The 27607-nt window shown below is 38.4% G+C and overlaps 1 protein-coding gene across 6 annotated transcripts in view; it reads right to left on the bottom strand.

Annotated features, from left to right (window-relative positions):
* The window catches only part of LOC140303001 (dedicator of cytokinesis protein 3-like), a 172608-nt gene that overhangs the window by 12318 nt on the left and 132683 nt on the right, over window positions 1-27607 (bottom strand). For 4 of the 6 annotated variants that reach the window (XM_072381562.1, XM_072381558.1, XM_072381561.1 and 1 more), the window contains exons 10-38: window positions 22052-22133; window positions 21553-21613; window positions 21198-21345; window positions 20232-20320; window positions 18941-19066; window positions 17224-17348; window positions 16342-16504; window positions 15879-15985; window positions 15183-15354; window positions 14543-14640; window positions 13886-13969; window positions 11425-11525; window positions 10449-10530; window positions 9504-9674; window positions 7323-7515; window positions 6839-6966; window positions 5797-5943; window positions 4609-4707; window positions 4338-4432; window positions 4146-4221; window positions 3536-3636; window positions 2322-2380; window positions 1938-2086; window positions 1715-1800; window positions 1508-1534; window positions 855-950; window positions 470-530; window positions 266-359; window positions 22-170 (exon numbers count right to left, since the gene is read on the bottom strand). In XM_072381562.1, the coding sequence (XP_072237663.1) occupies window positions 22-170; window positions 266-359; window positions 470-530; window positions 855-950; window positions 1508-1534; window positions 1715-1800; window positions 1938-2086; window positions 2322-2380; window positions 3536-3636; window positions 4146-4221; window positions 4338-4432; window positions 4609-4707; window positions 5797-5943; window positions 6839-6966; window positions 7323-7515; window positions 9504-9674; window positions 10449-10530; window positions 11425-11525; window positions 13886-13969; window positions 14543-14640; window positions 15183-15354; window positions 15879-15985; window positions 16342-16504; window positions 17224-17348; window positions 18941-19066; window positions 20232-20320; window positions 21198-21345; window positions 21553-21613; window positions 22052-22133 (3169 nt within the window). The remainder of the gene's footprint in view (window positions 1-21; window positions 171-265; window positions 360-469; window positions 531-854; window positions 951-1507; window positions 1535-1714; window positions 1801-1937; window positions 2087-2321; window positions 2381-3535; window positions 3637-4145; window positions 4222-4337; window positions 4433-4608; window positions 4708-5796; window positions 5944-6838; window positions 6967-7322; window positions 7516-9503; window positions 9675-10448; window positions 10531-11424; window positions 11526-13885; window positions 13970-14542; window positions 14641-15182; window positions 15355-15878; window positions 15986-16341; window positions 16505-17223; window positions 17349-18940; window positions 19067-20231; window positions 20321-21197; window positions 21346-21552; window positions 21614-22051; window positions 22134-27607) is intronic. The other 2 variants (XM_072381560.1, XM_072381559.1) reach the window with 2 other exon arrangements.

Consider the following 27607-nt stretch of genomic DNA (forward strand, 5'->3'; position numbering starts at 1 on the left):
GTTGATTGTGTGATTTCTCACTTTTCCCTTGTTGAAGTAGTGGATGACTTTGCGGCAGAGGCCCTCCTTGCGGTGCCACTCAGTCTGAGCGGGATAGTGCAGGAACTCTTTCAGAGGTCGCTCGTCCCAGTGAAGCAGCTCCCAGTACAACAGCAGCGTGAAAGCAGCCTCTGTGGACAAATAAACAGCAGCAACACATTAGCAACACATCTGTCACAGTATAAGTGTGCATGTGCGGTATTTTAAAAAGAACTGCGTGGCGTACCAGTGTAGTTCTCAGCCTGTAGATGCATGTCACACAGTTTGTGGATGTAGCGGATGTACATCTCTTCTTTGTTTATTTCAGACTTGTAGAAATTCTGAAAAGTTACAAAAAAAAATCAATATACTCTGTGTATACATGGAAAACGCATCATTATTTACAAAAAGTAAGTTACCGAGCAAGATATCAACAAGATACACATCTTACCAGGAGGTTAACAGTGCAGCCGATCTTCTTGTTTTCTGTCTCATCTCCCTTCATACAGTCCCTAGACAAAACAACAACTCTGTTATAGCATGAAACGTCAACCCGATCCCCTAACGAGCCTCTGATTCTACTGCGGTCTGAGACTAAGCTGCTATTTGTAACACAGTAGAAGGTTTTTCACTTCATGCTACAGCTGCTATAACTGGTAAAATTTTTCTTTCTTTCAATATTTCCTTGGCTTTCAAAACAAAACAGTCTGTAGTTTGATGTCAAAGCTTCATGGGAGCTGCATCTCTGGTGATTAAAAGAAGAAGAAAACAGAAAAAATATGCTTATGCAAGCACACACATACAGTATATCCTGTGGGAAGCTTGGGAGAAGTTACCGGTAGTCCAGGAGTCGCTCCATCAATCTAGTGACAGAGGTAACAAAGGAGATCCCCGTCTCTCTCCACGTCTCCTGCTCAATCTTTTCCAACAAACTTCAAAGAAAACACAAGAATTAGACAATGATGTGTAATGATACACTGGTAACAAACTCAAGATGTTCTCATCAACAATCTGTAAAGACTGACTGCTGATTTGAGCAAAATTATGCAAGTTTTGTACAATGTAACTGAAAACCGAGTACAGTGATTTACACATCTCATAAACTAATATTTTATTTGCAACAGAACATAGAAAACATAACAAATGTGAAGTGTGAAATTTTACTATTTAATGAAAAATGTTAGCTCAGCTTGAATTTGATGGCAGCAACACATCTCAAAACAAAATGCTGGTAAAGTAAGTGGTACTAAAAAGAAAGGTTAATTAAAGAAGGTTAATTAGCAAAAGGTCAGTGATGTGGTTGGATATAAAAAGAGATACAAACAATAATCATGAAAGTTAACCAGTTTTCCATCTGGGAAGGTTTTTACAGCTGGTTTTCAAGAGTCACACCATGAACATGTGAGGTGATAATAACGCTGACTGCCAGTGGAGATGTGACTCGGCTGAAATATCAGCAGCATGGATCTATGTGTCAGCGTTGTAGTACCTGGGATAGGGCCCAAACAGCTGAGTACTAGTCCCGCAGCACAAAGCAAAAGTGAACACACGAGAGCAGTGTTAGAGCAGAAAAACAGAGTTAATTTCTGTTATCGAATGGAGAGAGAAAGGGAGGAAGAATTCACACTGGTTTTAAAACAGAGTGAGGCGGGAGGTAAAGTACATGCAAACAGAAGTTCTACTCTGTGTTCCTTACAGCAAACCGAAGAGTTCTCTGTAGTTCTCATCACCTTTCCCCTCAGACACCAAACTATCGAGCTTGTCAATCAGTTCAGCCTCCACCTGCATTCACACATTCAATACAAAGGAAATATCTAAACTCTGTCGTCACATAACCGAGCAGAACTGCTTCCTAATTTAAAAGCTGCTGTTTCCCGGAGGAGATAAGGTGAAAGATGTGTTTATACATGTTTGTTTACCTGTTTGAAGTTTCCGTTTTTGCGCTGCTCCCAGTCCATCATGTCATGGAAGATTGGAATCATGATGTTTCTCACCTCCACCTGAGGGACTAAGGTCACTCCAAGGAATGGGCCAATCATACCGGGGATGAAATGGATCTTATTCTCCCCTACAATCAGCACGTTCACATTTTAGAACCACTTCACTTATAAATCTATTATTGATCTCAAGGTATTAGGGTGAAGAATTAAGTTATTTTTTAGAACAGAAGAAGAAAAATAAATTGTAGCAGATGTTTTGTCTTGTAACTATTGAATTATGTTATTCACCTTCAAAAAATTATTTAAACTAAACATGATTCTCATTATGATTTTATAATTTAAATAATCATATTAAGATCTTACCCAGGTTCTGCCACATACTGAAAAGTTCATAGGTCATCATCACTCTCATGTCACCATACCTGCAAAGGGACAAATAAAGCAATAAAGTTAAACCCCAACATCCATCCATTTTCTATGCCTGCTTAATCCAGTTCAGAGTCACAGGGGGGGCTTGAGCCTATCCCAGCTGCCACTGACTGAGAGGCGGTGTCACCAGTCCAGAAAGACAACAGACATGTGTTCTGTGGTCAGAATAGTCCATGTGTCAGTTTTTCCTGGGAAAAACTGGTTCTACCTGGTTGTATCCCAAAGATGAGGACAGTTATCAGAAAAAGATGCTGAAGCCAGCATCTGTGGTGGTGCATCAGTGCCACTGGCATGGGTGATTTGCCGGACTGTTATGTAAATGTATTGTCCCATCAATGCACTGAAATACACTGAATTGGAATTTCGGGTAGAAATATGTTACAATGCAACATCTTTTTCTGAGAAGTCTGTGGTTATTTCAGCAGAATAATGCCAGACAATCTGCGCAGCTTAGATCTGCATGTCTCAAGAAACACAGTGCGTGTCTGACTGCCTGCAGTCCAGATCTCCTAATAAAAATGTATGGTGCATTATGAGGAAAATCAGAAAATGATCACCAAGCAACTGAAAATCTTGTATTCAAGCCATGTTGTTTCTAATTTTCACAATATTTGTGATGTTAAAACTCCGTCGAAAAAAGAGGATGCTTCTATCAGATGCTTTCAGGGTCAGTGAGTCTTTGGGTACTCTCAGCGTCCGATGACGTCAGTCGGGGAAATAAGCTTTCTTAGAGTAAAGAGGGGTTTCTGAAGGATTCATAAAGTAGCTTGTGGAGTCATAGGGTTTGAAGCACTGTAGCAGTTCAAATATACAAATTAGTTCTTTCTGACTGAGCATCTAAGCTGCAGAAGACACATAACTCTGAATAAAAGAAATTTTGTAATGAAACTGGTAGATAAGTGTGAATGAGTGTTGTTATAAACATCAAGTTGTTCTGGGTTTGATGAGTCTTGGTAAAAGCTGTAATGGAAATGGATGAAGGTATCACATTGTGTTTGTGTACTATCAGATTAACTTTACTAACTTTACTGTTTGTGGTTTTGAGTCTGAGGAGTGCAGTAATGGGACCCAATCTAATGGGACTGATGTATCACACTGCTTTGTTGCTGGCGGGTGCATTATTTGAGTGTTTGTTTGTGTGTCCTTACTTGTCTAAGACCTTCTTCCTCTTAGCAGGACTCAAGTTTTCAAGCTGTAAACTTGGCTGGTTGATGTAAAGCACCGCTAGACTGAAGTAGGAGTTCCAAACCTGGTTACACACACATAAGCTGACTTTATTACATAATCATTCCCTGTATTAGGCTTGTTCACACACAGATCTGCACACGCCTCCATTAATCAATTTTTAAGTGAGTGACATCATATGTTAAAAGAAAAATCTTCAGTTGAACTTATTCCTGTCCCAAAGGCAAACAAAGGCATAGAGCTTTCATGAGATGAAAATGCTTTTTTACACTTTCATGCACTCATCTGGATAAGCAAGTTGATATTTCCAGTTTGTGTGTCCTTTAACCTTCTACAGTCTTTGTTCATAATGTTTTAGGCTCAGTAAAACAACTTTGAGTGCAATGGCTCAAAGTGCTTGAAGCTTTTTTGTTATTTAAAGAAAAATCAACAACAGTAGATCTTTTTTCAGAATCAGAATCAGACAAATACAGACAAACCTCAGTACAGAAAATAATTTTCCCTTCATGCAGTTGTGCTTTGTGGTTTGTCGTTGGGTGTATTCGTGAAAGTGTGGCAGTCAAAATTGAATACCTTAAAGTCAAAGTCTGTTTCTGTAAAGTTCTTGTGCAAAGCAGGAGAAAGGTACTGAGCTGTGGTCAGGATGATGCTGCAGAAAGGAAACCACAAAAATAGCTGCTGTTAGTTGCTGCTGGGCGTTAATCAAGCTTCAGGTAGTGATGCATTTTAACACTGATTGGTGTCTGGACTGTTCTTATTTCTTACTTGCTGGTAAGCAGCCTCATGACGTTCCAGTCACGGGGGAAGATATTGAGTTTCATCAGATTTCTAAACACGCACAAAATCTTCAACAAGAATTCCTGTGAGGGGGAGGAAGACAAGAATAGAATCAGTGTTGACACATGGTGTGACTTTTTAGGACTTTTAAATCTTTGCAGTTGCTCAGTTAAACTTTTCTTTTCTCCTCTTTCGTCAGCTCTGTCATCTAGTGGCACAGTCGCAAGACTGCGATAGGTTTTCATTTGGTTTCATCTACCTTGAGCTCGTCCTTGCTCTGAAAGTTTTCCATCAAGCGTTGAAAGTGGATGTCTGTCATCTGGCGAAGAAGTGACAGGAGGCAGGACACGTACTCTCCCTGGCAAAAAGCAAAGCAGGGATGGTCATGTGAGTCAATCCCATGGGGACAGTTATGAGTTAAGAAGTGGAGATAATGGCAGGCTCCTTCCCAAAACTGACCCCTATTAACCATCCTGTCACGACAGACTGTCACTCTGTATTATGTCATAGTTGTCATGGTAAATAATTACTTATTAGATGAACTGCAGAATGCACTTTTTATCAATTAGCATAAACAAAACAAATCTCACAATGAAGTGATTATCCAGTGACTCTCCAAAACAATCTACATATGGAGAATATTTCAATTTACTCAATTTCAAATGCTATTAACCAGCTTATTTTTCTTGATTTAGGCTTTAACAGCTACAGGTTAGCAGTAAGTTTCTGTACATGACTAGATAAAGTACAATATCTGCCTCCTTACTTGGGGCTTCCACTTACAGTGTGATGTTATGAAGAAAGTAAAAACAGAGGCGTAGCGTACAGTGCAAGTAGTGACCAGAGTGAGACTGAGCCAGAGGTGAACAGGGTGAAATGTAAATGCAGCATGGTGGACCATCATTAATCAGTCAACTGGAAAGTGGATGTTGTAAATGTGAACAAGACAAATAACTTTACCTGAATCAGAAAGATCATTGAAGAACAAGTACACAAGAAAAAGACAACTTTATGTTCCATAAAAGTATGCATACTACTAAATCTAATCAAAGAAGGATGTGAGGAAGAACAAAGCAACTTATTTAAGGCATGCAAGCATTCATAAAGAGGATGAAGTGTAGTCTCTAATCAGAGATGGAGCAACAGACAAGATGGGATATTGAAAAGATGTATTAGGAGAGGGCAACATGGACAAGATCAACACTGTAATAAACATATTTTTATTAGGCAACTCTCACAGTGTATCATATTTTGTTAGAAGTTTAATAACTATGTCTTAAATATTTAATAAACAACTGTGTTACTATATAAGACTGAAAAAGGACAACAAGGAGATACAATAGTTGATATTGTCCAGCCCTATAAACAGACAAAGAGGTGGCTCGACACAGGATGGATGGGGTGAGTGGGACGTGAAGCAATAGTAGTCGTATTGTTAGTTACTAACAGTGATCTCCGCGGTGCACTGCGGACAGCGTTGACCCCTTACCGCCTCCTGCGACTGGCTCTTGCTCATGATCGACAAAAGGGTTTGCAGGAGGACATCTAACAGGGACTCCACCATCATCTCCACCTCCTCCTGCACTGACGTGTCCTGAAGGAAAAGATGACAGGAAAAAGCGGTGTGAAGGAGACGGCATGGAAAGAAGGGGGCAGGGAGCAAAAATGGGAAGAGTGGGTGAAGGAAAGGAGAAGTAAGGACAGAAAGACTAAAACAAAGAACAAAACTTCCTCTATCCCACTTTTAAATATCACAAAGTTAAAAAAGATGCTTCCTGAACTTTCAAAGCCAAAGACATAACAATGATCATAACGTTTTATCCTCTAAATGTTAAGCATCATGTAAAAAAAGGAAGGGAAAAAAAAAGGAAACAGTGTGAGCCAAATGCACATCATCCAGGATGTCCATGAAAAACTAATTCAGAAACAAGTGAATTCTGGATATTCAAGATAACCAGACATTAAAACCCCTTCATTTCAATTGATTTTCCAATCACTTACAAGAAGATTTTCTTATGAGTAAAACAAGCTTGCCATAATCATACTGCCTTGCAGAAGCAGGGCCCAAATAAGAATGCCAAAGTCAGGAATGACAAGACACATTCATATTATGGAAGACACACTGTAGCCTGAAGAGGGTACTTCAAATCATAATCATGGGTTAATATATTCATAGATGGATTTACTTTGTCTTGGAAGGGGATAAGTATTGCTAACCTCCGTCTCCAATCTATGCGATGGATTATTGAACAAGGCACAATTATTTACAACCAGTCATCATCATATTCTAGTAACTGTGAGTGAGTTTTAGGTGTGGCAACAGTCAACGATGTGGGCTCCTAAAGGTGTCGATGCTGCTATAGTATCAGTTATATCAGAGCTGGAAGGAACAACACCAAAGGCTTTTCTTGTTTGTCACTAGAGTTAAAGATTTGTGTATTTTTGTTCTATTTGCAGATACTGTGTAATTTTCTATATGTGTGTGTTACCAGTGAGCTGGACTTGATAATAGAGAATATGGAGCTGAGTATTCCAGAGCAGATGAGCAGCTCTTTCTGCTGCCTCAGATGCAGATGAATGTGATGCAGGACCACTGGAAGAAGGATCCTTCGAGACTCTGTGGGCACACACAAGCATACCACACAGACACACAAACACACAAACCCACAAACTGATTGAAATCATTCATTATTTGCACTTGAATTCAATTTAAATTGTAATTAGCAGAGTTATACCTAAACTGTTTAAAATTAATCTTAGAAAGAAGTGATTTAGATAATTAATCTTCAAATCATAACTAAGCTAAATTTGCCTAAAATTAGCATTTTTGGAAGATAAGCGGTCATTTGTTTGACATCCTTTAGCTTTTTTTTTCTACTCATACATTTAAAAACATCACTAAGCACCATAAATCAGAGTCAAAATTAGAAGATTTATCAATGATAAGGATTTTAAGTCAAATCAAAACTTTACCTGGAAAGGAGAAGAGTCTGCTGTCCACGGTTCGAGCTATGGACTGCAGTTTGACCACATCCATAGACTGTCCTATGTGCACTGTGGACGGCATGCTGCCCAGAGTACCCCGCACAAACTCTGCCACCTCTTGCACGGTAAACATCTGCAGCAGCTCATCAAAAATAGCTGGAAATGAGTTCAGCAGTGCAGCCTGAGGAAGAGTAGCAGAGAAAAGGGCGAGATAAGATAAATACTCACAGAGGAGGGTGGAAATGAGAGTTAGGAAGATGAAGATTTATGTTATAGAGAGAGCAGCTGGGTTGCAAGGTTAACAGTGTTAATAAAACAATTGTTCACCTGATTTTTAAAAAAGGAATGTTGGAGAGTGGTAAAAGACAGAATTTATTCATTTGCAGATGTCAGATTAGAGCAAGATTAAAAGGGGGAGATTAAAAAGACAAAAAAACAAAAGAGTTAATCGATAACACTTCCAACACCATTAGAAACAAGATAGATCAGTGAAAGAGCTCCAGCAGCTGGTTTAAGTAAACAGAATCATAAAGACAGTGCTACTGGTAAATTTTATTTTGGTATTTTGGATTCCCGGGGCTTTAATTCGATTTTTTTCTTTTCTGTGAAGCATGATTGAACTCAGCGAATAGGGTGCAGCGGAATTTGAGTTGGGCACAAGGTTAAGGATTGTGGTGGTCTGAAAGGTGCTGAAGATTCAACTCCAGTTTAACTGAAAACGTTTTCCAGTTTCTTTGTCCATCATTTCGTGTATACGTCTAACATCTAGTGGACTGGATAGTGTAGTGGGTATGATTGCTACTTTCCATGTGGGAGACCTGAGTTCAAATCCCCTGCACCACTCCAGTAGGGGTCCTTAGGCAAGACCCCCTTACCCTACATGCCTACCTGTAAGTTGCTTTGGATAAAAGCGTCTGCCAAATGCATAAACATAAACATCTTCAGTAGACAACTGATATGAACTTAGTTTAAACACAAAAATGTCTTACCAGGTCACTGACCAAGCATCTTTTATTCACCTGACTTTTTGCTGACAGTGATTAGATACTGATTTGGATGACCTCATACAGAATTAAATGTTTATACCTTTCCGTTTGAGTAAAATAAGTCATTTTTTTCTCCATCAATTATCATTTTTGTGACAGCACAGTGTGCAGGTTTTACCTCACAGACAAATAAGGGTAGATAGATTTGATATATTTAACTAATTCCAGTTACTTCTTTCTTTGTTTGAGCATCCAACTGATGTGAGTGGATATTTTGTCTTTGGCTGCTAATAAAGATATTGTAGTTGTTTTTTAGAGGTGTGGTGAATATATATGTTCTGAATCAGGTAACAGGTGACTGATATGCAGTGATTTTGAAAGAATAACATTCAGTGGGTGTGACTAGTCAGTGGGGGATGAACAGGAATGTGTACTTATGTGTGAAATCAGTCAGGGTGTGGAGGTTTGCAGGTGCGTATGTGAGATGTTAGGCTCACAAACAGCTGAACAGGTGAATTAGGACTCTGGGCTTCACACAACAAACGGGGAGTTTTGGCTTTCTTCCAGACATCTACTTACTGACAGTGGAGGTGGCCGCGGAGCGTTGGAGCTCAAGGCCTGAGAACAGTTGGCTTGCCCGCTGCCAGGAACCTGTCCTGGGGCAGGGGGCTGGGTTTGGCCCAGGGCAGGTACTAGTGCTAAGGGTGCAGGAGGGCCAATGCCAGTGCCAGGGGCTGGGTTTGGGCCTGGGCAAGGCTGGGAGCCCTGTAGTGCATGGGTGCAAACGGGACCCAATTGAAGGAGCAAAGAATCAGGGGAGGTTGAAAGAGAAGGGTGGAGAGGAAGCACGGAAAGACCAAAGGTACAAGTAGAAAGAGGTGCAAAGAGCATATTCGAGTCAGATTAAAGCAACTACTGTAAGAGGTGATGGAAAACAAGCTTATATAGAAACTTCAAGTAAAACTAAATACATTTTCATGGCACTAGCTGTTACGAAAGCAAATTAAAGTTTTGTGTAAACTACAAAGACTGAACAAGCTGCCATTTCAGCTGTGAAAAAAGAAAATGAGTGAAGTAGATCAAAATTCAATCATTTTTATACGTGATGCTTCTCCAAAAAGCTGAATTATGACAGGAAAAGTGCCAGTACTCTGCTTACGCATCCATTTTATTGTTTTCTCACCTGAGTGAAGATGAGGGTCTCTGAGTTGCGGCTGTCGAGGCTGAGGACAAAGCGGATGGACTGAAAGAGTTCCTGGATGCTGGTGCGAAACTGCTCCTCCTCCATACCACAAGTGGCCCGAGAATAAAGGATCCGAGACTGGACGATGAACTTAAACAGATACTCCAGTGCCTGAGGATTGTTTTGTGTGTGACAGTAATACAAAGGGATAAAAAAATTAAGTAGAAAAATACAGATATTTAGATAGTCAGACAAGGTCACTTTCATCCTGCAGTAGTTCCAGGTATGTGGTTGACAAGTTGTTATTGAAGTAAATAGAAGACAAACTTAAAATTGAAATATAGTTATCTGAATCTGTGCTGCTCCTGGAGTAAATTTGAGCACTAATCAAAAACAACTGAATGTGCTGTTCTAAAAAGCCTCCTCAGTTCTAACAAATAAACATCTTCAAGAAATTCAAGCAAGTCTGGTAGCCTTCGTTCTGCACTTAAATGCAGGATACCATGACCTGGATTACAGGAAATCTTCACAAACAAGTGAGCACATAGTTTACAGAGAAGTGTAATAGATTGTAATGGACAAAAACAAGCTAAGACTCTCTAACATGGGCACTGACAGGCTTCTAAAGGGTTTCTTCTAAAAGTTAGAATCCACAGCTGCAGCATGTGTCATAACTACTCTCAATAATTCACACCGTCCACTTCTACATGACAGTGTGACCCATTTGAGATGGATGTTTGAGTCTGATGAATATTTCAAAGTGCTGAGCAGCTTTGTCAGATAATGTGGTATATCCTGCACATAAGATGGTTCTTTGCTCCACCTTTGCTCTGTCTACAGAACTGAACATATGTCGTCTTAACATATTTGTCAGTGGAACAAGTAAGGCCGTTCAGTGGGAAAGATGAATGTTTAAAAATAAGTGTAAAAATGATTGGTTCTCACCCTCATGGCTTCCTGTATGTGGTCTTGTCTGACCACCTCAGCAGAGCGCTCCATGTACCACTTCAGACAGCGGATCAGCTCTCTGGAACACAGCAAACATTATTGCATTTTTCTTCTGCTCAGAGAACATGGGGTAGAATTGGGAATAAAATCTTTAAATCATTAATCAAACCAACAATAGGTGTGAACAAAGCATTAACATTCTATGATGATGGTTGAGTTAGTCTTAAGAGTTTTCTGCCAGAAAGGTTTTCATGAAGTCAGGTGACATAGAGGGACACAATCTAGGTGCGAAATCAGTACCTCTCTGTAGGCAGACAGGGGTCTGAGTTCCGTCTGTTTTGTTACCATTTTCAATTCTCTCATGCAGTTTGGCTGATTTTAGGAAGAGGAAAAAACTGAGCATTTCACAACATTAATCACAAGTTATAGTCCTGAACGGAAAACCCCTTAATTGATGATACACTTCTATATTCACAGCAGATATGCTAACTTTGCCTGTTTGTGGTTTTGTAAGGAGCAGTGAACAGGAATTCATATAAAACAGAAACAGGAAAGTGGTGCCAGTGAACAGGGAGGGTAAAGCTGTGGGTACACAATGAGCTGAGTTCTCTTTGTGAGATGCAGGTTCCAGTAATTATTATCTGTAGGCTCATTGTTACAATTTAGAAGTATCTTTACTTTTATTTTCATATGCCCTCCTTTTATTAAATAATATTTATATGATTCTACTGCATTCTTTAAGCTGGCAGGGAGCCAGAAAAATAAGAGAAACATACCAGGCTCTCAAAGAAGTTGTGTATAAGGTAAACCATGTTTTTTTTTTCTTTATTTAAGTTTTTTGGGTGCAAGTCATATCAATATTCCTGAGAACTAGCACACTAGTTTAAATTCATTTTCAGGGTCTGTTAGATGCTCCCGTTGAGCAACCCCTAAGGTTCTTATCACAGTGCAAGTGAGAGAGTAAAACACTCACTTGTAGGCCAGAGCGCCAGCAAAGTGTTTCTGGATGTATGTGTCCATCACTGGCCTGAAATGATAGTATTTACTGTCCCTGAGCAGGTTTATGATGAACACCTGAGAAAGACAAACAGAGAGAAAAGAGGGGGAGTGGGGGTAAACAGGATATAATTAAGCCTTAAGCTCTACACAGGGGACATCCTGAAGAACAAACGTGAGTAAATTCCTGGAGATGCACAATGGATGCATACGTTTCAACAGTGTCGAGTCGTGTTTAAGCACCTGCCATGTTTAAACAAGCCATCATGCTGAGCAGACTCAGATGATTCGGATTTTGTATCAAGATGTAAAGATGTGAAACGATGTTAGTGAAATTAAAAGAGGGATCATTGTTGTGAGGAGCTTAAGTCACAAAGAAGGATCATCTGGTTGGTGTTTCAACATCGACTGTGACTAAAGTATCATCTTCATATTTTCGTTTAGATCTTTGGGAAAGTGCGTTAATGAGATATGCAATGAATAACAGTCTCAATCTCTAAAGACTAAAGATGAATGAACAGTTGAGATTTAATTCTTGCAAAAATAATTTAAAAAATTTGGTCTGTACACAAATATTTACATATAAGACAAGACTGTTGGTTTCCAATTTTAGTTCAAGTAGTGGTGATGTGGTAGTAGTGGGCTGTGGTCGCATGCTTTATGTGTTCATTAAAGAGGTGGAATACACTGGCTGAAATAGAAACTTAAACCTCAGCTATTAACTGATGATGATACTACTTTTTACTATTATTTTACATTTATCTGCATGCAAATTATGATCATGACAAAAGCAAAGAGCCGGAGGTTTTTGCCTGAATATCAATTAGATGTTATGCAGCTGGAAGCCAGAGGCATTGTTGTTTCATTAGAGTTCGCAGACTGACAGCGATGTGGAGAAAAGTGTGAGATGAATCATTGTTCAACACTGACAAGTCCATATATGGCATGAACCAAGAGATCAGAGCAAGTTGCACAGATCTCCTGCTCTGTTGAGCCCTCGTGAGGAGACTTGGTGGCTCTGTTACGCTGTGAGGGATATTTTGCTGTCATGGTTTGGTTTCACTTGTCCCCTTAAGGGTATTAAAATCCAAACCAAGAACCAGCGGCTACAAGAGGATCCCTGCTGTGTCTGCTCACATCACGAGCATCTGGGCAAACATGATAGCAATTGAACACACGACTTCCAATTGCTGGAAAGGACGAACAATCTACGCCTGCACAAGAAGACATTGCTCAGTAATGCTTACTTCATACAAACAGGAAGACTGCAAAGATTAACAAAACAACACAAAAACATAAATAATACAGTATGTACTTTGTGTATTTCAGTAATGTCGACAGAGCTGGTCTCTCCTGAGTCATGATTATCTGTTGGTGTTCACTGTCTTCGCTCCACGTGGATGTGTTATTGAGGAAGTGTTTGACAAATGAGATAACACTGTCTGTAACACGTTATGTTAGCTGCTTGACCTGTCCTCACTGCTGCCTCCTCTCTTGTGCAGTTATTCACTACACTGAGCAGCCTATGAGACCAAGCTCTTCCACTAACAGACAACATTCAGCATCTTGAACAAAGCCTGAAAAAAAACATAGTTGGAGTTGGACAATGCTGACGGTGCTTTACACACCAAAAATACAAGAGACAGACTTTCACCAGTGGTTGATTGTCTGCTTTATATAAGTGGCCTTTGAGGGAAAGATTGGCTCACATCAAATCATCTTTACTCTGCAGTGAAATACCAACAAAGCCCACACACTGAGGAGATGAACATTTGATGAATACGATCGGAAACATTGCCTTCAACAGACATCAAATCTCAGTCCAGCTAAACACTTTCTAAAACCTTCCGGCACCTTTGTCAGAACACTAAATAAGGGAATATCCTGCAAAAGGATCATGTTCCATTTCTTCCACTCACATACCTATTGTCTTTCTTAAAAAAATTATTTTTTTGTCTTTAACAGATGTTGCGTACATGTCTCTGTGAAACATTTGTTATATGGTACAAGTTCACTATGAATCAACTGATAAGATTTGCACTGATGAGAGTTTTTTTCAAGGTTCATTAAAACTCTGAAAATATACTGCCCTGTTTTATCTCTGTAACAAGTTCAGTTTTGATGTTGTCACTTTGTGTGCTTATATTTTAAAGGCATACAGTCCAATCTGAAGTACTGTTTGCTATGCATATGCTACCAAAACACAGCTGCAGCTGAAACTCTGACACTTTCACAAATCAAATCACTCTTAATCATGTCTGACTCGTGTGTGAGTGAGTCTGAGTGTGTGTTTGCAATATTTTGACACATAACAGCCTGAAACTAATATAAACTGACAGTGTGTCACATCTGTTATTAATCTGTCTTTTGTTTGAGGATCTTCATCTTTAGTTGGTTGTTCTTACCATGTTCATGTTTTTTCATCAATCCACACTTACCAACGACTGGAATACCAGTGGTCCATATTTGTCTGTGTTGTCATCCAAAATGGAGAATAAAGTGTCCAAAATGTCTTGAAGAAACTGTAAGACATACACACAGATAATTACAGACACATGCTGTACTGTTGTTAGTTTGTAGTTCCTCAGTTTGTTTAAGAAAACTCAAGTCCATGTCTGACTGTCAGCAGACTTTATGTTTTAATGAAAGATGTCTTGTGTGACTGCTCTGATGAACAACTAGCCCACAAATTTGACTCAAGCACCAAGATTATGGGTTAGATGCTGTGGAAATGTCAAACCATGGCAAAGAGTACTGCTGGCAGGTCACACCTCAGATGTTGTGATGAAGCTGCTAGAAAACACTAGAAATCATGGTGTTATACTGTTATTTCACATCTGTGACATAACAGACCCCGGAGCAAAATAAAAACACTACAGTACAATAACTCTGTCAGGGAAAAATGTGTTTTCTGCTCAAAAACAGTGTGTGAGATGTGGTGACAGTGCAATCGCATGGTTCAAGCTCCCAATTTCCATTTCACAGTGACTTTGGTCTCAATCTTTTTTAGCCATGTGGACAGATCATTTGATGCCATGAAAATAATTCAAGTAAAGAACCCTCCCTCCTTTCTCTCTTGTCAGACTAAACCTCACCTTGACTATCTCTTCTCCACTGACATGCCGAAGACGCCCAAGGATGTCCATGACCCGGTCAGGATGAGCCTTCCACTTCAGCAGGGCCAGGAGGTCCACTGGAAGAGAACAGCAATGTCAACAACCACAAATAAATTGTAAAGATCCAACAAGTTCCCCATTTCCATTCATGAATGGATGGAAATGGGTGACAGCTCCATCAAGATCTGGACTGATTTACTGAACAATTAATTGGCAACACAAGGGGCAATGAATTGTAGGAGATAACAAAACAGACACCTTCATCTCATCATAGCTCTATAAGTGAGACTTTCTTCTTGCTTCCTCATAAGGAATGCACTCCAGATTTTTCTTACATTAAAAGCAGGTCATCGTCACCTCATCTTTACTTCATTCTTGACACAGCTGTGTTTCTATAGAACATATTACATTACTGCATCATGTTTGCCGTGGAATTAGAAGTGTTAAGTTTGTCTGAGACATTTTATCTGCAGTTCTTGGTGTTTAAAGATTTCCTCTTTACACTAAGATGAATGTTAATGATTTTTCTGCTTACAGGACCTGTACCTGAGGGAAGATTTAATACTCTAAAACAGTCAAACTAAGCATTGACTTATGTAATACTAAATCAGCTGTGTACCGTTCTGAGTGAGCTTGGTGGAGGAGAGCTGTGTGGAGATCCAGAAAGTCTCCTTGGTGCTGCGCTGGAAGATGAGGCTGGAGGGGATGCTGGGACAGCTGTTGAAGTCCTCCTTGCAGCAGGGCAGGCCCAGATAGAGAGCGTGGTTACTGAAGGTTGTATTCTCGTCACACTGAGACCAAGAGAAGGGAGAAGTGGTAAATGGCACTATTTAAGATTTTTAAACAGTTGTTGCCAGTGTTTTGCATGATCACTTTAAAATGAATGTATATTTTCTGTTGATGTTGAACTGAACGAGGCAACTTTTCCCTAACAAACATGAAGTGGGGGGGGGGGAGCAACACTCCCACATCAAGCAACATCAAGAAAGACTTTGCACAGCAGGAAGCTAAAGTTAAACCTTTATTGTGGCTTTTTTCACCGCCTCTGTCCTCCACTTCTGTCCTCCCTTCACACCATGTAGTATAATAATTTCATCTAACTTTAACACCAGATTTTGTCACACTAACTTCTTACTTTAGTTTTTTACATGTTTATCATGGAAAAATGTCTTCACTGTTTTGGACATTTGTTTGATTTGAAGTCTAGAGGTGCTCAGGAATGGTATATGATTTTTAAGGTAAAGTTGATAATGTGTGGTATAGCAGCAAACAGATGTAAACATGGAAAGACAGAAATGCAACAATTCTATCTGACCTTGTAGACATAGAGCTCATGGCTCTCGTCAGACAGAGTGGTTCCATCCTCCCTCATCAGAGGAGTGAAGGCAAAGCCGAACAGCTTTTTCTCCCCTTTGTCCTTTGCTGTATGAGTATGAGGAAATAAGAGACAAAGGGAAATGCGACATTAGAAACTGAAAAAGATAATAGATGATGATAACAGATGTTCAGCACTGCAGTATTTCCCTTCCACAAGGATAAATGAGATATTGCAGCATCATGAGTTTGTCAAAACACCTGAGGAGCTCATTGTTTATACTGTCAAGGTTGGGTTTGAATTTTTTTCGTTCTATATTTGTTCACAGGTGTTACTCAACAGTGGTTTATTCTGTACTGATATCATGTTGCAATCGATCATCTCAGAGGTGATTTTATTTTCTTTGTACAGGCAATTACTTGTAAACTGCGATAATGACAAAGTCAGTTACAATATTACTCACTGGAGCAGTGTCTGAATTCGAAGCGTAGGTGGGACCCTCTGAAACGATCAATGGGAATCGGCAGTTTAATCACTTCACTCCATCGAGGGCTGTTGTTGTGGTAAAGAACGAAGGAGCGATATTCTGGCATGTTGGGCTCTCCTGAACCCAAACTGATGCAGTCCTGCAGAGCAAGACAAGCCAACGGACATTAAGAGGGACAGAGCGATGAGTGAAACTGGAGAAAACTGGAATCATTGAAATATTGATTAACAGATGAAGGATTGTTTTAAAATTACAGTAATTATCTAAATCTACTAAAGTCAGAGATGATGCAACATAGTGGTAAACATGTCCGCATCCCACTTTCTTTAAAATATGTTGCTGGGATCAAATTCAAACTAACTATGTACTTTAAAAAATTGCTCAGATAAACATTTGGTATTCTTATCATTATTATGGTAATAATGGGATAACCAGAAAATCTATGGAAACAAATTATTAAATGATAAAATAATTTAACAAGGATGACCTGGCCAAAGCAGCATCTTATTACATATTGAAATGCGACATAAGCAGCCACATATTCATCAAAAAGGAAGACTCCACAATCAAAACAGTGAACAGTGAACAGCAGGCCTTCTTCCCCTCATTCACTGAAATAATTTTCAATTATTCAATCGATAATTTAAAGTTCAACCGAGAGCCCACAATATATGTCATCTTTGAGCTAATTTCAGTATGAATTAAAACCTTTTCATTTATTTTCTCTCATTCCACTTAAATTATTACAAACCTGCTCACTCACTAAAATTTTGTCACAGAAAGTGAAAAAAAACCTGTTGCTCTGGTGTTATTTGTGTCAAAATAAGTTGCATTTCTTTAGCAGGACCACCTACTCACCTTTAGGATTTCTCCATCAGCATAGAGGACATACATGGTCACTTCAATGTTCTTCTGAACGCTCTTTCCTCCCCTCTCAAAGTCCCCTCGCTCCAGTGTCAGGTACAGGTCGTTACGAATGTCACCTTGGACCAAGAAGGACACATTAACACATAAAACACGGACACATAAAAAAAAAAAAAAACACAAGTTAATCTTTAAGTTAAATATCACACAGCTCATATTTGATTACTTTAATCTGTTGCATTAATATATGACAAACATTGTAGGTGTTCTACATCAAACATGCATTTTATCACACATGTAACCGAACAAAAGCTACATACTCTTCTTCTAACGAGACAAACATGTCCTCAATCACAAATGGAAGCACACACGGTCTCACTCAGATTTTGAGCTGAATTCATCGAACATACACAAGACTAATGACCTGTGTTAACATGTTTGTGGATTAATTTGTCATTTTCAACTCGTCCTCATGGAGGGGGTGTCACCCCAAATATATCAGGGTGGGAGTTAAATACTCACTCCGTCACTGCTGGAGGGGAGGAGTGGTTAATGTGTGTGAAAGAGGTGTGAAAGACCCTTCAGCACATCAAATGTGTGTGTTTTAAAATGCAGCCCTGCTGTTTCCTTGTCTGTTTTAGAGGACAGTTTGAGGTCAAATATAATATAACAGAGATCAGACTGATCGAGGTCATCAATTAATTGCAAGGTAATCAGAACATTTTCCAAAAAAGAGATGTTGCTTTAGTTATTATTAAAATTAGCACAATGAAATGATAAAAAACTTTTTTTTTTCCAAATCTGAGCAGTTTTTTAAGGGAAAGTAGCTAAAAAAAAGTTAAATCACTTGCACGGCTTGAATTCACTGGAAAGGAGTGAGGTAGTGATTTGAGAGTTTTATCCTACCTTGAAGTCTGCTGCTCACTTTCTCAGCTTTCTGTATATTGAAAACTGAGTCTGCAGCTTTTTGACACTAAACTGTGTAAATGAACAATCTCAGTTGGCACTTTTGAATTCTTGTGCATACTTTAACTCAACGCTGTTTGCAATACTAGACTCTCACTTTGTTTAAAGAGTTTTTTATAACGTACATCCATCACACTCTTCTTATTTTGATGGCACATCACCACGTGTTAGCCTTAAGCTTGTTTTGCAGAAAGGCAGAAATTAATCTACAGTGATTTACATATATCACAGATTAACTGGGAAGAGATTTATACATTTGAGACCACCATAAAAAACACCACAAGAAACTAAAATAATACATCTTTAACAAACCCACTCATTTCAAACTTTTATATGGCCTCTCAAAGTTATATTGGCGTCCTATATTTCCTTCATGCTGGAGAAACATACATGTATTTTGTCATGTTTTTTGTCACAGTGGTGTGCAAACAGAAAGGAAAGGATGTTTGCTGAGATCATCCCACCTGTGTTAAGTGGACACAGAAACTGACAAGTAAATGTGAAAACTGAAATTATGTAAACTGATTTTTTTAAGCATCTGTGCACCCAAATGTAAGAAATCAGCTGTTCTTATTTGTTGAAGTTAAAGGAATTCAGCACTCCTCATGACTACAGTGCTTCATCTTATGAGTCTAAGTGTTGGGAGTAATTGTTCTATTATTCTACTTCCACTGGTTCTTCAAATTGGAAAGATTAAACTGACAAAACTTGACGTCTGCCCCTGAAACATAAGTATGTGACTCACCTGGCATGATGACATCCGGAAATCCAAGTTTCCGTGTGATGGCCACACCTCTGTTGAAAATGAGTGGGTTTTCTCTGCGGACCTGTTCCATGTCGCCCCTCAGCAGCTGCAGGGAGATGATCAGACCTGCAGGTGACAAAGAGGATATAGGATCATAATCAGTTGCACTCTGGAACTGTACAGAAAAACATCTAAATGCATATTATATAGAACCAAATTGTATCACTCCTGAGGAAGCAATAAAAAGAGCTTCTATTCATAAAATACTGCAAGCTTAAAGCAAATAAGGCCAAAATGTTGAGTTAAAAAATGTGACTTTGGGGCAACAGGAGGTCACAGAGTGCAACATGGGGTCAGGCTGACAATCCCCTCCAGTCACACCAATTAAGATGATTTTCCATGTCAAGTGATGACATGCATGTAACAGTCAGATGGCGTGCAGCTCTCTAAAGTGAATGAGTCACTCCTGGGAGGCTTGTGTTTGTTTTTTGTAACTCTGACTTCTACATGCATGAGTGTAACTTAGTTCATAAGCAAGTGCTTCTTTAAAGTCAACAGACTCCTTTTTCCATGTGATGTAACAATGGGACTTTCATGTGATGCAGACACCGAAAAAGAGAGGGAAGGTAGAATGTGGGACTTCATCAGTGATGTAATTTTACAAAAAATATAAAAGACAGAATCAGTAAGTATAACTATGCAAAGGTGATGTCATGTTGTCATTTTACTCCAGGTCAGCTGAAAAAAGTTTGCAGAAATTAGTTTCTGTACCATTTCTACTACCTTTGTGAAATGTGACTACAAAGTCTTAATTCAGTCACAAAAAGGGAAAACAGAACTAAAAAACAAAAGAAATGTAAAATCCAGAAACATCAGTAATCACAATCACACAAATTGGTCACACTGACCCATCCATGGTCCACCAGAAGGCAATGAATGGACAATACAGTAAATGTGTTTCCATTATTAAAATAACCAGATGTTAAATTCTGTCATGAAAGCCAAACAAACAAAACAGTTATCCTTTACTTCAGACAGTCTTGATTTAGAAAAATTGACCCTGTGTATAATCTTAGACGCAATGCATTCGAAATGATCACAAGAGGAAATCGTTCATTTTAACACAAATTTTGGCTTCACAAGGGCTTTTCTTTAATATTGTTTATAATCTGTGCATAAATCAATGCACCACATACTGACAAGGTCACACATGTGACAGCCCATACTCTCATGCAGTTTCCAGCCACAGCCACAGCCACAGCCAAGCCAGACACACACACACTTGTCCTACCGTAATTGGTGCTGGGTGCAGTGTATTTGGTACTGGACTTGCGGATGATGTTCTCGTGGATCTGGTACCATTCGTTCTCATTGTTACACCTGGAAAAAAAAAAAAAAAAATGTCATGGTATATCAAGCAGAAAACGATTTGTAACCCGTAAACAGAAGATTGCTCGAATGAGTACATGAGACTTCTCAGTGTGATACCCACCGTTTGATATCAGTTTAATCAGAAAATACATATAAGCATATGTTTGTTTTTTTGTAATTGTAGAGCAAGAATGTTTGCTGAATCATTTGAAAGTTAAATATATAGTTATTTAAATGATTACTTTAAAGTGAAGCAAAAAAAAGAAGAAAATATTAACTGGCTGATTATAGTGTATATATATATATTATATATATATATATATATATATATATATATATATACACTATAATATATATATATTTATATATTTCTGTCTCAGATCTGAAAAGCATGTGGAACCACCCACGGAACATAAACTGTCCTCGGGAGCTGAGGTTGTTTCACAAACACACACAATAAGCCGAGCACCATAGCACTTGTGTAGGGGAGTTTTCAAGTTTTAACTGAGAGGGATTCTCCTCTGTTGGCCTGTAGGTGTGAAAGAGAGGAGTGCTGATAGCAACTGTCTGTAGCTGTTGAGAAGTCCTGTTTTCTCATTTTGTAAAACAGTCTCAGATAGAGAAAGGAAATAAGAGGTTGAAATGTTACATGAGGCAAGAAATGAAGAGAAAAAAAGTAAGTGAGATAGAAAAATGCTGTGACTAAGAGGCAAAAAGAGGAAGAGAAGAGGAGAGTAAAGATATGATGAATGGAAGCCACAACATATTGTTGGTCAACATGATGTTTTTCTGAGAAGAAACATCACTGTAACAATTATATCAATCCTTTACATGGTAACAGCTCACTTTTTTATTTGTAATCCAAGGATGTGGTGCAGCCACTTACGTGTAGACTTTAAGAACAAAGTCTTTCTCCTCTTTGAGTTCTGAGATGGTTTGCAGCACATCACTCATGGCCAGGATGGCGCAGCCGTATGGTCGGCGGTACTGAACGTGTGGAGGGCCTTTCTTACTGTCATTCAACAGCATGCGACCTGCCACAGGAGAAACGTGTTTGGCATGTAGTGAGAAATGCTGGACATCCTTTTACATCTGTTCAGCAGCATATAATCATACAACTGTGCCTGAGTTACAGATTAAAAAATGACCTCAAAAGTTAAAAGATCATAAACGTTGACAAGTTATTTAATTTGAGGAATTTAGTTGGTTTTTCATTCATCTCTTAGTAACTACAGTCTTACCTGTTCGAACAACTTGTGAGACAATGTAGAGATCTCTCTTCATGTCTTTGTTGCTCAGGTCCTGCATACAAAGTTACTGACAATAAAAACACTAAACTCTGTTAAGCAAAATGGTTGAGCTGCAGTAAGACAACTGAAGATAGAAATGATGTGTTGAAATGTCAAAAGAATTTCACCATGCATTGTTTTCTACCTTAAATAAGGAGATCGTATTGTTGGTTCAGTTTGTTTGACTGTTTCATATTTGGATTGTGGATTTTATATCAACCCACATACATCTCTGACCTGAACCTTATTAACAACGTGCACATTCACCATATATATTGCATTAAGATAATTTGAGTATTCATCATGACTTGTTTTATTTTTGCAGAAAACCTTTGAGGCTGATTCCACCACAGAGCAATAGGGGGCAATGCAGCTTTACTTTTAGCTCTTTTTTAAACTAAACTAATCTACATTTTAAGAATGCAGTTTTCATTTCATCTGTATTTGTTACCGTAAAGAGAGCGCACAGCCTGTCCACCTTCTCAGGATTCTTTGGTCCTCCGTTCTTGTTCAGTCTCACCATGAACTTTTCACTGAAAAACACAACCAAAAGAGAAACTGTAAGAGAAAAGAGAACACTTGTGCCCCAGTGTGTCTGTGGCTCCCCACCACCTGCAGGGATCGCTGTCCTGAGAACCATAAACGGGAAATATTTAAGGGTTCTATGTCTTGGACACAGCCTGGAGGTTAAGTCTGTGATGGAGTCTTTTTTAAAATACATTTTCTAAATTGCCATTATCTTAATCAAACATACATTACCACAGTCAGCATCATTATGTCAGACTTTGTAGCAACTTCTCATCTGCATATCCTGCTAAATCTGACTCTAAGTGGAAAAATTCTGCTCAAACCATTTAGTTTACCCATAACACTCTCACAGTCTCCTCAGGGGAAATCTGAAAGAGATGCGTCATCTCTTCTCTCCCCCTGAAGCACCACCACTGAGGAAACTCTAAAGCAGGATGTAACAGACATTTTTACTCAGGGAACGGAAAAATATTATCTACTGTTAAAAGCAAATTCTGTTTCTTTATCTGTTTATCTAGGAAATGTGACTAAGCTGGGGAGCTTTAATTCAGTAAACCTCAGACACACTTTTAGGAAGATAGAGAGAGAAGTGCACACTAATCCACGGATATTTTGTGACTTTAAGTGTATGATGCACACATAATAGAGCAGGTGGTTTTGAGGAAGATTACATAAATGTGACAAAGAGTGTTGTGTTCTACTTTTAAGTAAGTGAATGTTATACCAAAATATACTGAAATTCACAGAATATCCAGCACATTTACACTGAATTAGATATTTCTTAATTGCAGAAGGAGGGAGGATCATACTTTGAATGAAGCAGATTTCTAAATACATAAAAGCTATTTCATAACTACATTTATTAGGATGTCAGCATTAAAGACAGTAGGGGCCAGATGCATTAGTGATGTGTACACACAAAAAACATGCAGAGGCCTGTCTCTGCAAACAAACTGGTGTTTAGTTCAGACTATGCATACACATGCTTTTATAGAATTTTAACCACAATATGGAGAAAGAGGCCACATAATTTACCATAAAGCTAAACAGAAAATATCATGGAGCTTCCTCGGAATGAAAGTGTGATTTTACTTCTCATTGTCAATTTTCACAGTATACTCTTAGTTACAGTGATTATGAATACTGTACAAAACTGCAGCTGTGCACTGTGTGTAATGGATGTGGAACACAACTCAAATGAGACTTTAAAAAGGAAATTAAGTGAGTTTTCTGTCACAAGATTGTCACGTTGACTTGGGCAGCTTAATTCAATGGCAAATACACCATCAACACATCTGTGTCTCTCTCCTGGTCTTCCCTGTCCAATGCAGATGTATCTGACCACAGAACAGTGTTCTATTTTGCCTCAGTCCATTTTAGAGGAGTCTTGTCCTAGAGAAGACTAGCATTTACAGGATCGTGTTCAGATATGGCGTCCTCTTTGCATGATAGACCTTTAATCTGCATTTGTGGATGGCACGATTAACTGTGTTTACTGAATGATTTCTGGAAGTCCTCCTGAGCCCCTGCAGTGATTTTATGACAGAATCATGTCTGTTTTTATGTAGTGCTGCCTGAGAGCCTGAAGATCAGAGCCATCCAGTATTGATTTTCAGCCACGTCCCTTACACAAAGAGATATCTCCACATTCTCTAAATATTTTGATTTCATGTTCTGTAGATGCTGGGATATTCAAAATCTTCACAATTTTATATTGAGTAAATTCTGACATTGCTCTATAGTTTGTGGACACAGTTTTCTGCAGATTCCTGAACCTCTACCCATCCTAACTTCTGAGAGACCTGCCTTTCTAAGATGACCTTTCTATACCCAATCATGAAACTGTGCTGTTGTTAATTAACTTAAAATAATTGCAAAATGTTCCTCCTTCTATTTAATTTTAGCACCACTTTTTGTAGCCCCCATCTCAACTTTGAGATATGTTGCTGTTGTCAAACTAAAGATGAGTTAATATTTTTCATGAAATAATAAAATGTGTCACCGTCAACATTTTAAACGTTTTTAATGCTCCATTTTGAATAAAATAATGGTTTATGACATTTTTGATTATATTTCATATAGCATCCAGACTTTCATGAATTGAGGCTTTAAAGGCTCAGTTTCCAGGAATTAATATGTTTCTCTTCTGAAAATTGCATCTCATCATAGAGAAATAACTTTTTTTATTATTCCCCATGCTCCCGTCTGTAACAGGCAACTCTCAGGTTACTGCTAATGTTGGAATACACCTGCAAACAACAGTAGCACTGAGGACCAACAAATCCCCACAACACACTGTGCTGCAATCTTTAAACGAAACAATTTATTCTAATCCTCCATCCCAAACAAATATGACAACGGAAAATAAATATGTATTTTTTCCTGTTGTGTGTGTGTTTATGCATGCGTTTGTAGTTGATAATGCAGGGTTAGGAGATGCAAATGAAAAGTGGGCTTCTGGTTTTAACTCGCAATCACAGCTCCTGAGTTTTGTTGTTGGTGAATGACACACAGGTGTAGGGTCAAATAAGCACACATGCATATCTGTAAATATACATATATATCTATCTATATGTCTATAGATAGATATATAGTGTATATAGCATATACAGGAATTAATATGCAACACAACACACACATATACATATTAAAGCACACTCTCTTTCAATTCTCAGTACATCTGAAATAATCATCCGTTTCTTAACATGTTATAATAATTAGGTGAATACAACATCAGAGGAACAACTACATATGACACACTACACTAAGATTATTTTAAGCTCCCATGATTCAGTAGCTTGTTGAACAGCCTTTAGCAGCAATAACTTGAAACTACTTGAATGTTCTCTGTACGATGTTATCAGTTTCTCACATTATTGGGGAGGATCTTTGGCCCACTCTTCTTTCAAACCTTTCTTCAGTTTATAAAGGTTGGCCGGAATTTATCAATTCACAGCTCTCTTAAGGTCCCCACCACAGCATTTCAGTCAGGTTGAGGTCTGGATTTTGAGCAGACAGCTGCAACAATTGGATTCTTGTTTTTTTCAGTCATTCTGTTGTGGATTTGTTGCTGTGACTGGGATCATCATTCATTCAGCCTAGTTTATTCTGTTGTACAAACTGCCTCATATTTAAAATGTAAAATATTTTAGTATGTTGAAGAATTCATGGTCGATTTAATGACTGCAAGGTGTCCACGTCCTTTTGCTGCAAAACAAGCTTAAATCATCAGCCCTCCACCACCGTGGTTGACAGTTGTTATGAGGTGTTTGTGCTGATATGTGGGGTGGTTTTCACCAACATGGTGTTTTGTGTTATGGTCATCAACAGCTCTACTTTGGTCTCATCTGTGCTAAACTTGCTAAGACATCAACTCCTGGGAAATTAGTGGGACATGGCCTTCTATCACTGGCCTTCAGATCACTGCTGATGTGCTTACACTTCCTGATGATTGACGCTTGAGTTTAGCAGCACATGGCTGCTATGTATCTTCTGATGACTTGGCAAGGACCAGATGACATTTGATTATGTCCTGCATGCAAAGAGGGTGCACACAACTTTATGCATGTACAGAACACACATATATACCTTTACTGGAAATGCAAATAAATAATTTCCACAGCGTTTCTATAAATCCTCAAATTATACCATATTCACAGCATAAACTTGCTTCAAGCCATTTAAAATAAGTAAATAAAATAAACAGACCACACATGCACAGGGAATGTCAGGGAAATGTCAGACTATACCAATCAAATAAAACTTTTCCAAATATACACGTTACAAGAATTCACATACAGGCGCAGCTTAGACTAACCACATCTATTACAAGAAACAACTAATGTTGTTCTTTTCAATCAAATCAGTTCACTCTTTTCTTTTACGAAGTAGCCAAATTCTGTCCAAAAAAAGTCTGAATGTCTATGCTTTATTAAGTTGAATATTTGGTTTAGTACAAATTTGGACCTAAACAATCATCATCTGCAGGCAGATAATTATAACCGTGGTATCAGATTAAAATAGTTTCTCTGGCTTTTGGGGCTTTAAATGTTCAAGTGACGTGATGTGAATCACAGCTGAGCCAACAGTGACACTCTCAGTTGCTGATAAGTGGAGATTAACTAAAAGCTATCTTTGATGATTAGTTAATGAAGAGTTTGTATGAACTTCTGCTCTCTCAGGAAATGTATAGAGCCTGTTAATCCCATGGAGACATTATTTGTAGTATTAGGCTGTGCTAATAAAACTTAAAATAACTTTGGTTTTATTTTGTGCATACCATTGACTTAGCCTGCTGATATTCCTTAATTACCTTCTGTGCAGCATCATTAAACATTATGCATATCAATAAGTGATATCACTGAAAAAAAGGGACAAGCTCTTTGAAAAAGCGATAATTGGAAACTAGTCTCTTAGAGTTCCTAAAGTATTTTACCCAGGATGTGATACGGAGCCCAACAAATGTACTGATCTGACAACCTTCATACAAAAGCTTAAATACAGTATGCGCACGTGACCCAGGTGAATTATCTGCAATTTGCTGTTCAACTGAGGTTAACCTGGTTTGTTCTACCAGTTTAACCTCAGTTGAGCTTAATGTTTGATTTAATCTTATCAGAGTAGAGCTGGTGATTCTGCACAGCCTTTCTCATTACATACATTTATAATGAATTATATCCATTCAGGTGATTTTGAAAGTCGGTTTTTCATCACTTGTGATCGTTACAAAGAAGATTCTTCCACTGGAGCAACAATGCTCTGACAATACAGCACTCCTCACAAAAAAAGAAGTGGTGAAGATAGGATGGAAGAGGGTAATGCTCCAGTGACTACAGGCTCATGTGAGTCACACCTTGCAAAGTTTCACCATCAAGAGACAAAACTCTAAGGGCTGTGCTGTTGGAATCGAGTGGAAAAGTCTTTATCGCTTGAAGAGGAAAAAGTGTAAGCTCTCTTGAGGCAGAAACCAGGCTGATATGGGACAAAAATAGGACTGAATGATAGCAAAAAACAGGCTACTTATTGTATAGTTTCAAATTACGGGTTGATATTACTGTAACAGGTAAAAACTAGCTATGCTCCTCTAACATGTTTACAGGTGAACAAACTGTCTATTCTCTCAGCAGTAAATATCATTTCAATATCAATTTCTCCCATTTTGTTTAGATATACAAACTGCTCTCTTTTAGCTCACTGCTTTTTTTTTGGTTTATTAATATTTACAATAAATGAACCAAATGATTCCTTAGTGTGAAACTGGAGCTACTGCTGGATAATGCTTATAACAAAAAAAAAGAAATATGCAAACAGTCTGAGAAAATGTTTTAAATTAGATCACATTAAAGTAGAAAAACTGATGTGACTCTTCTCTTGAGAGAAACATAAAACTAACAGTGTGTGAATATTCTAAGAGAACTGTATAATGAAAAATACTGTTTGTCCTGCATGAACAAAGACATTCAGCATAAGCAGAAACTTT

This window comes from Leuresthes tenuis, unplaced genomic scaffold (genome assembly GCF_036924035.1).
Source record: "Leuresthes tenuis unplaced genomic scaffold, fLeuTen1.0.hap1 SCAF_3, whole genome shotgun sequence".
Taxonomy (NCBI): Eukaryota; Metazoa; Chordata; class Actinopteri; order Atheriniformes; family Atherinopsidae; genus Leuresthes; species Leuresthes tenuis.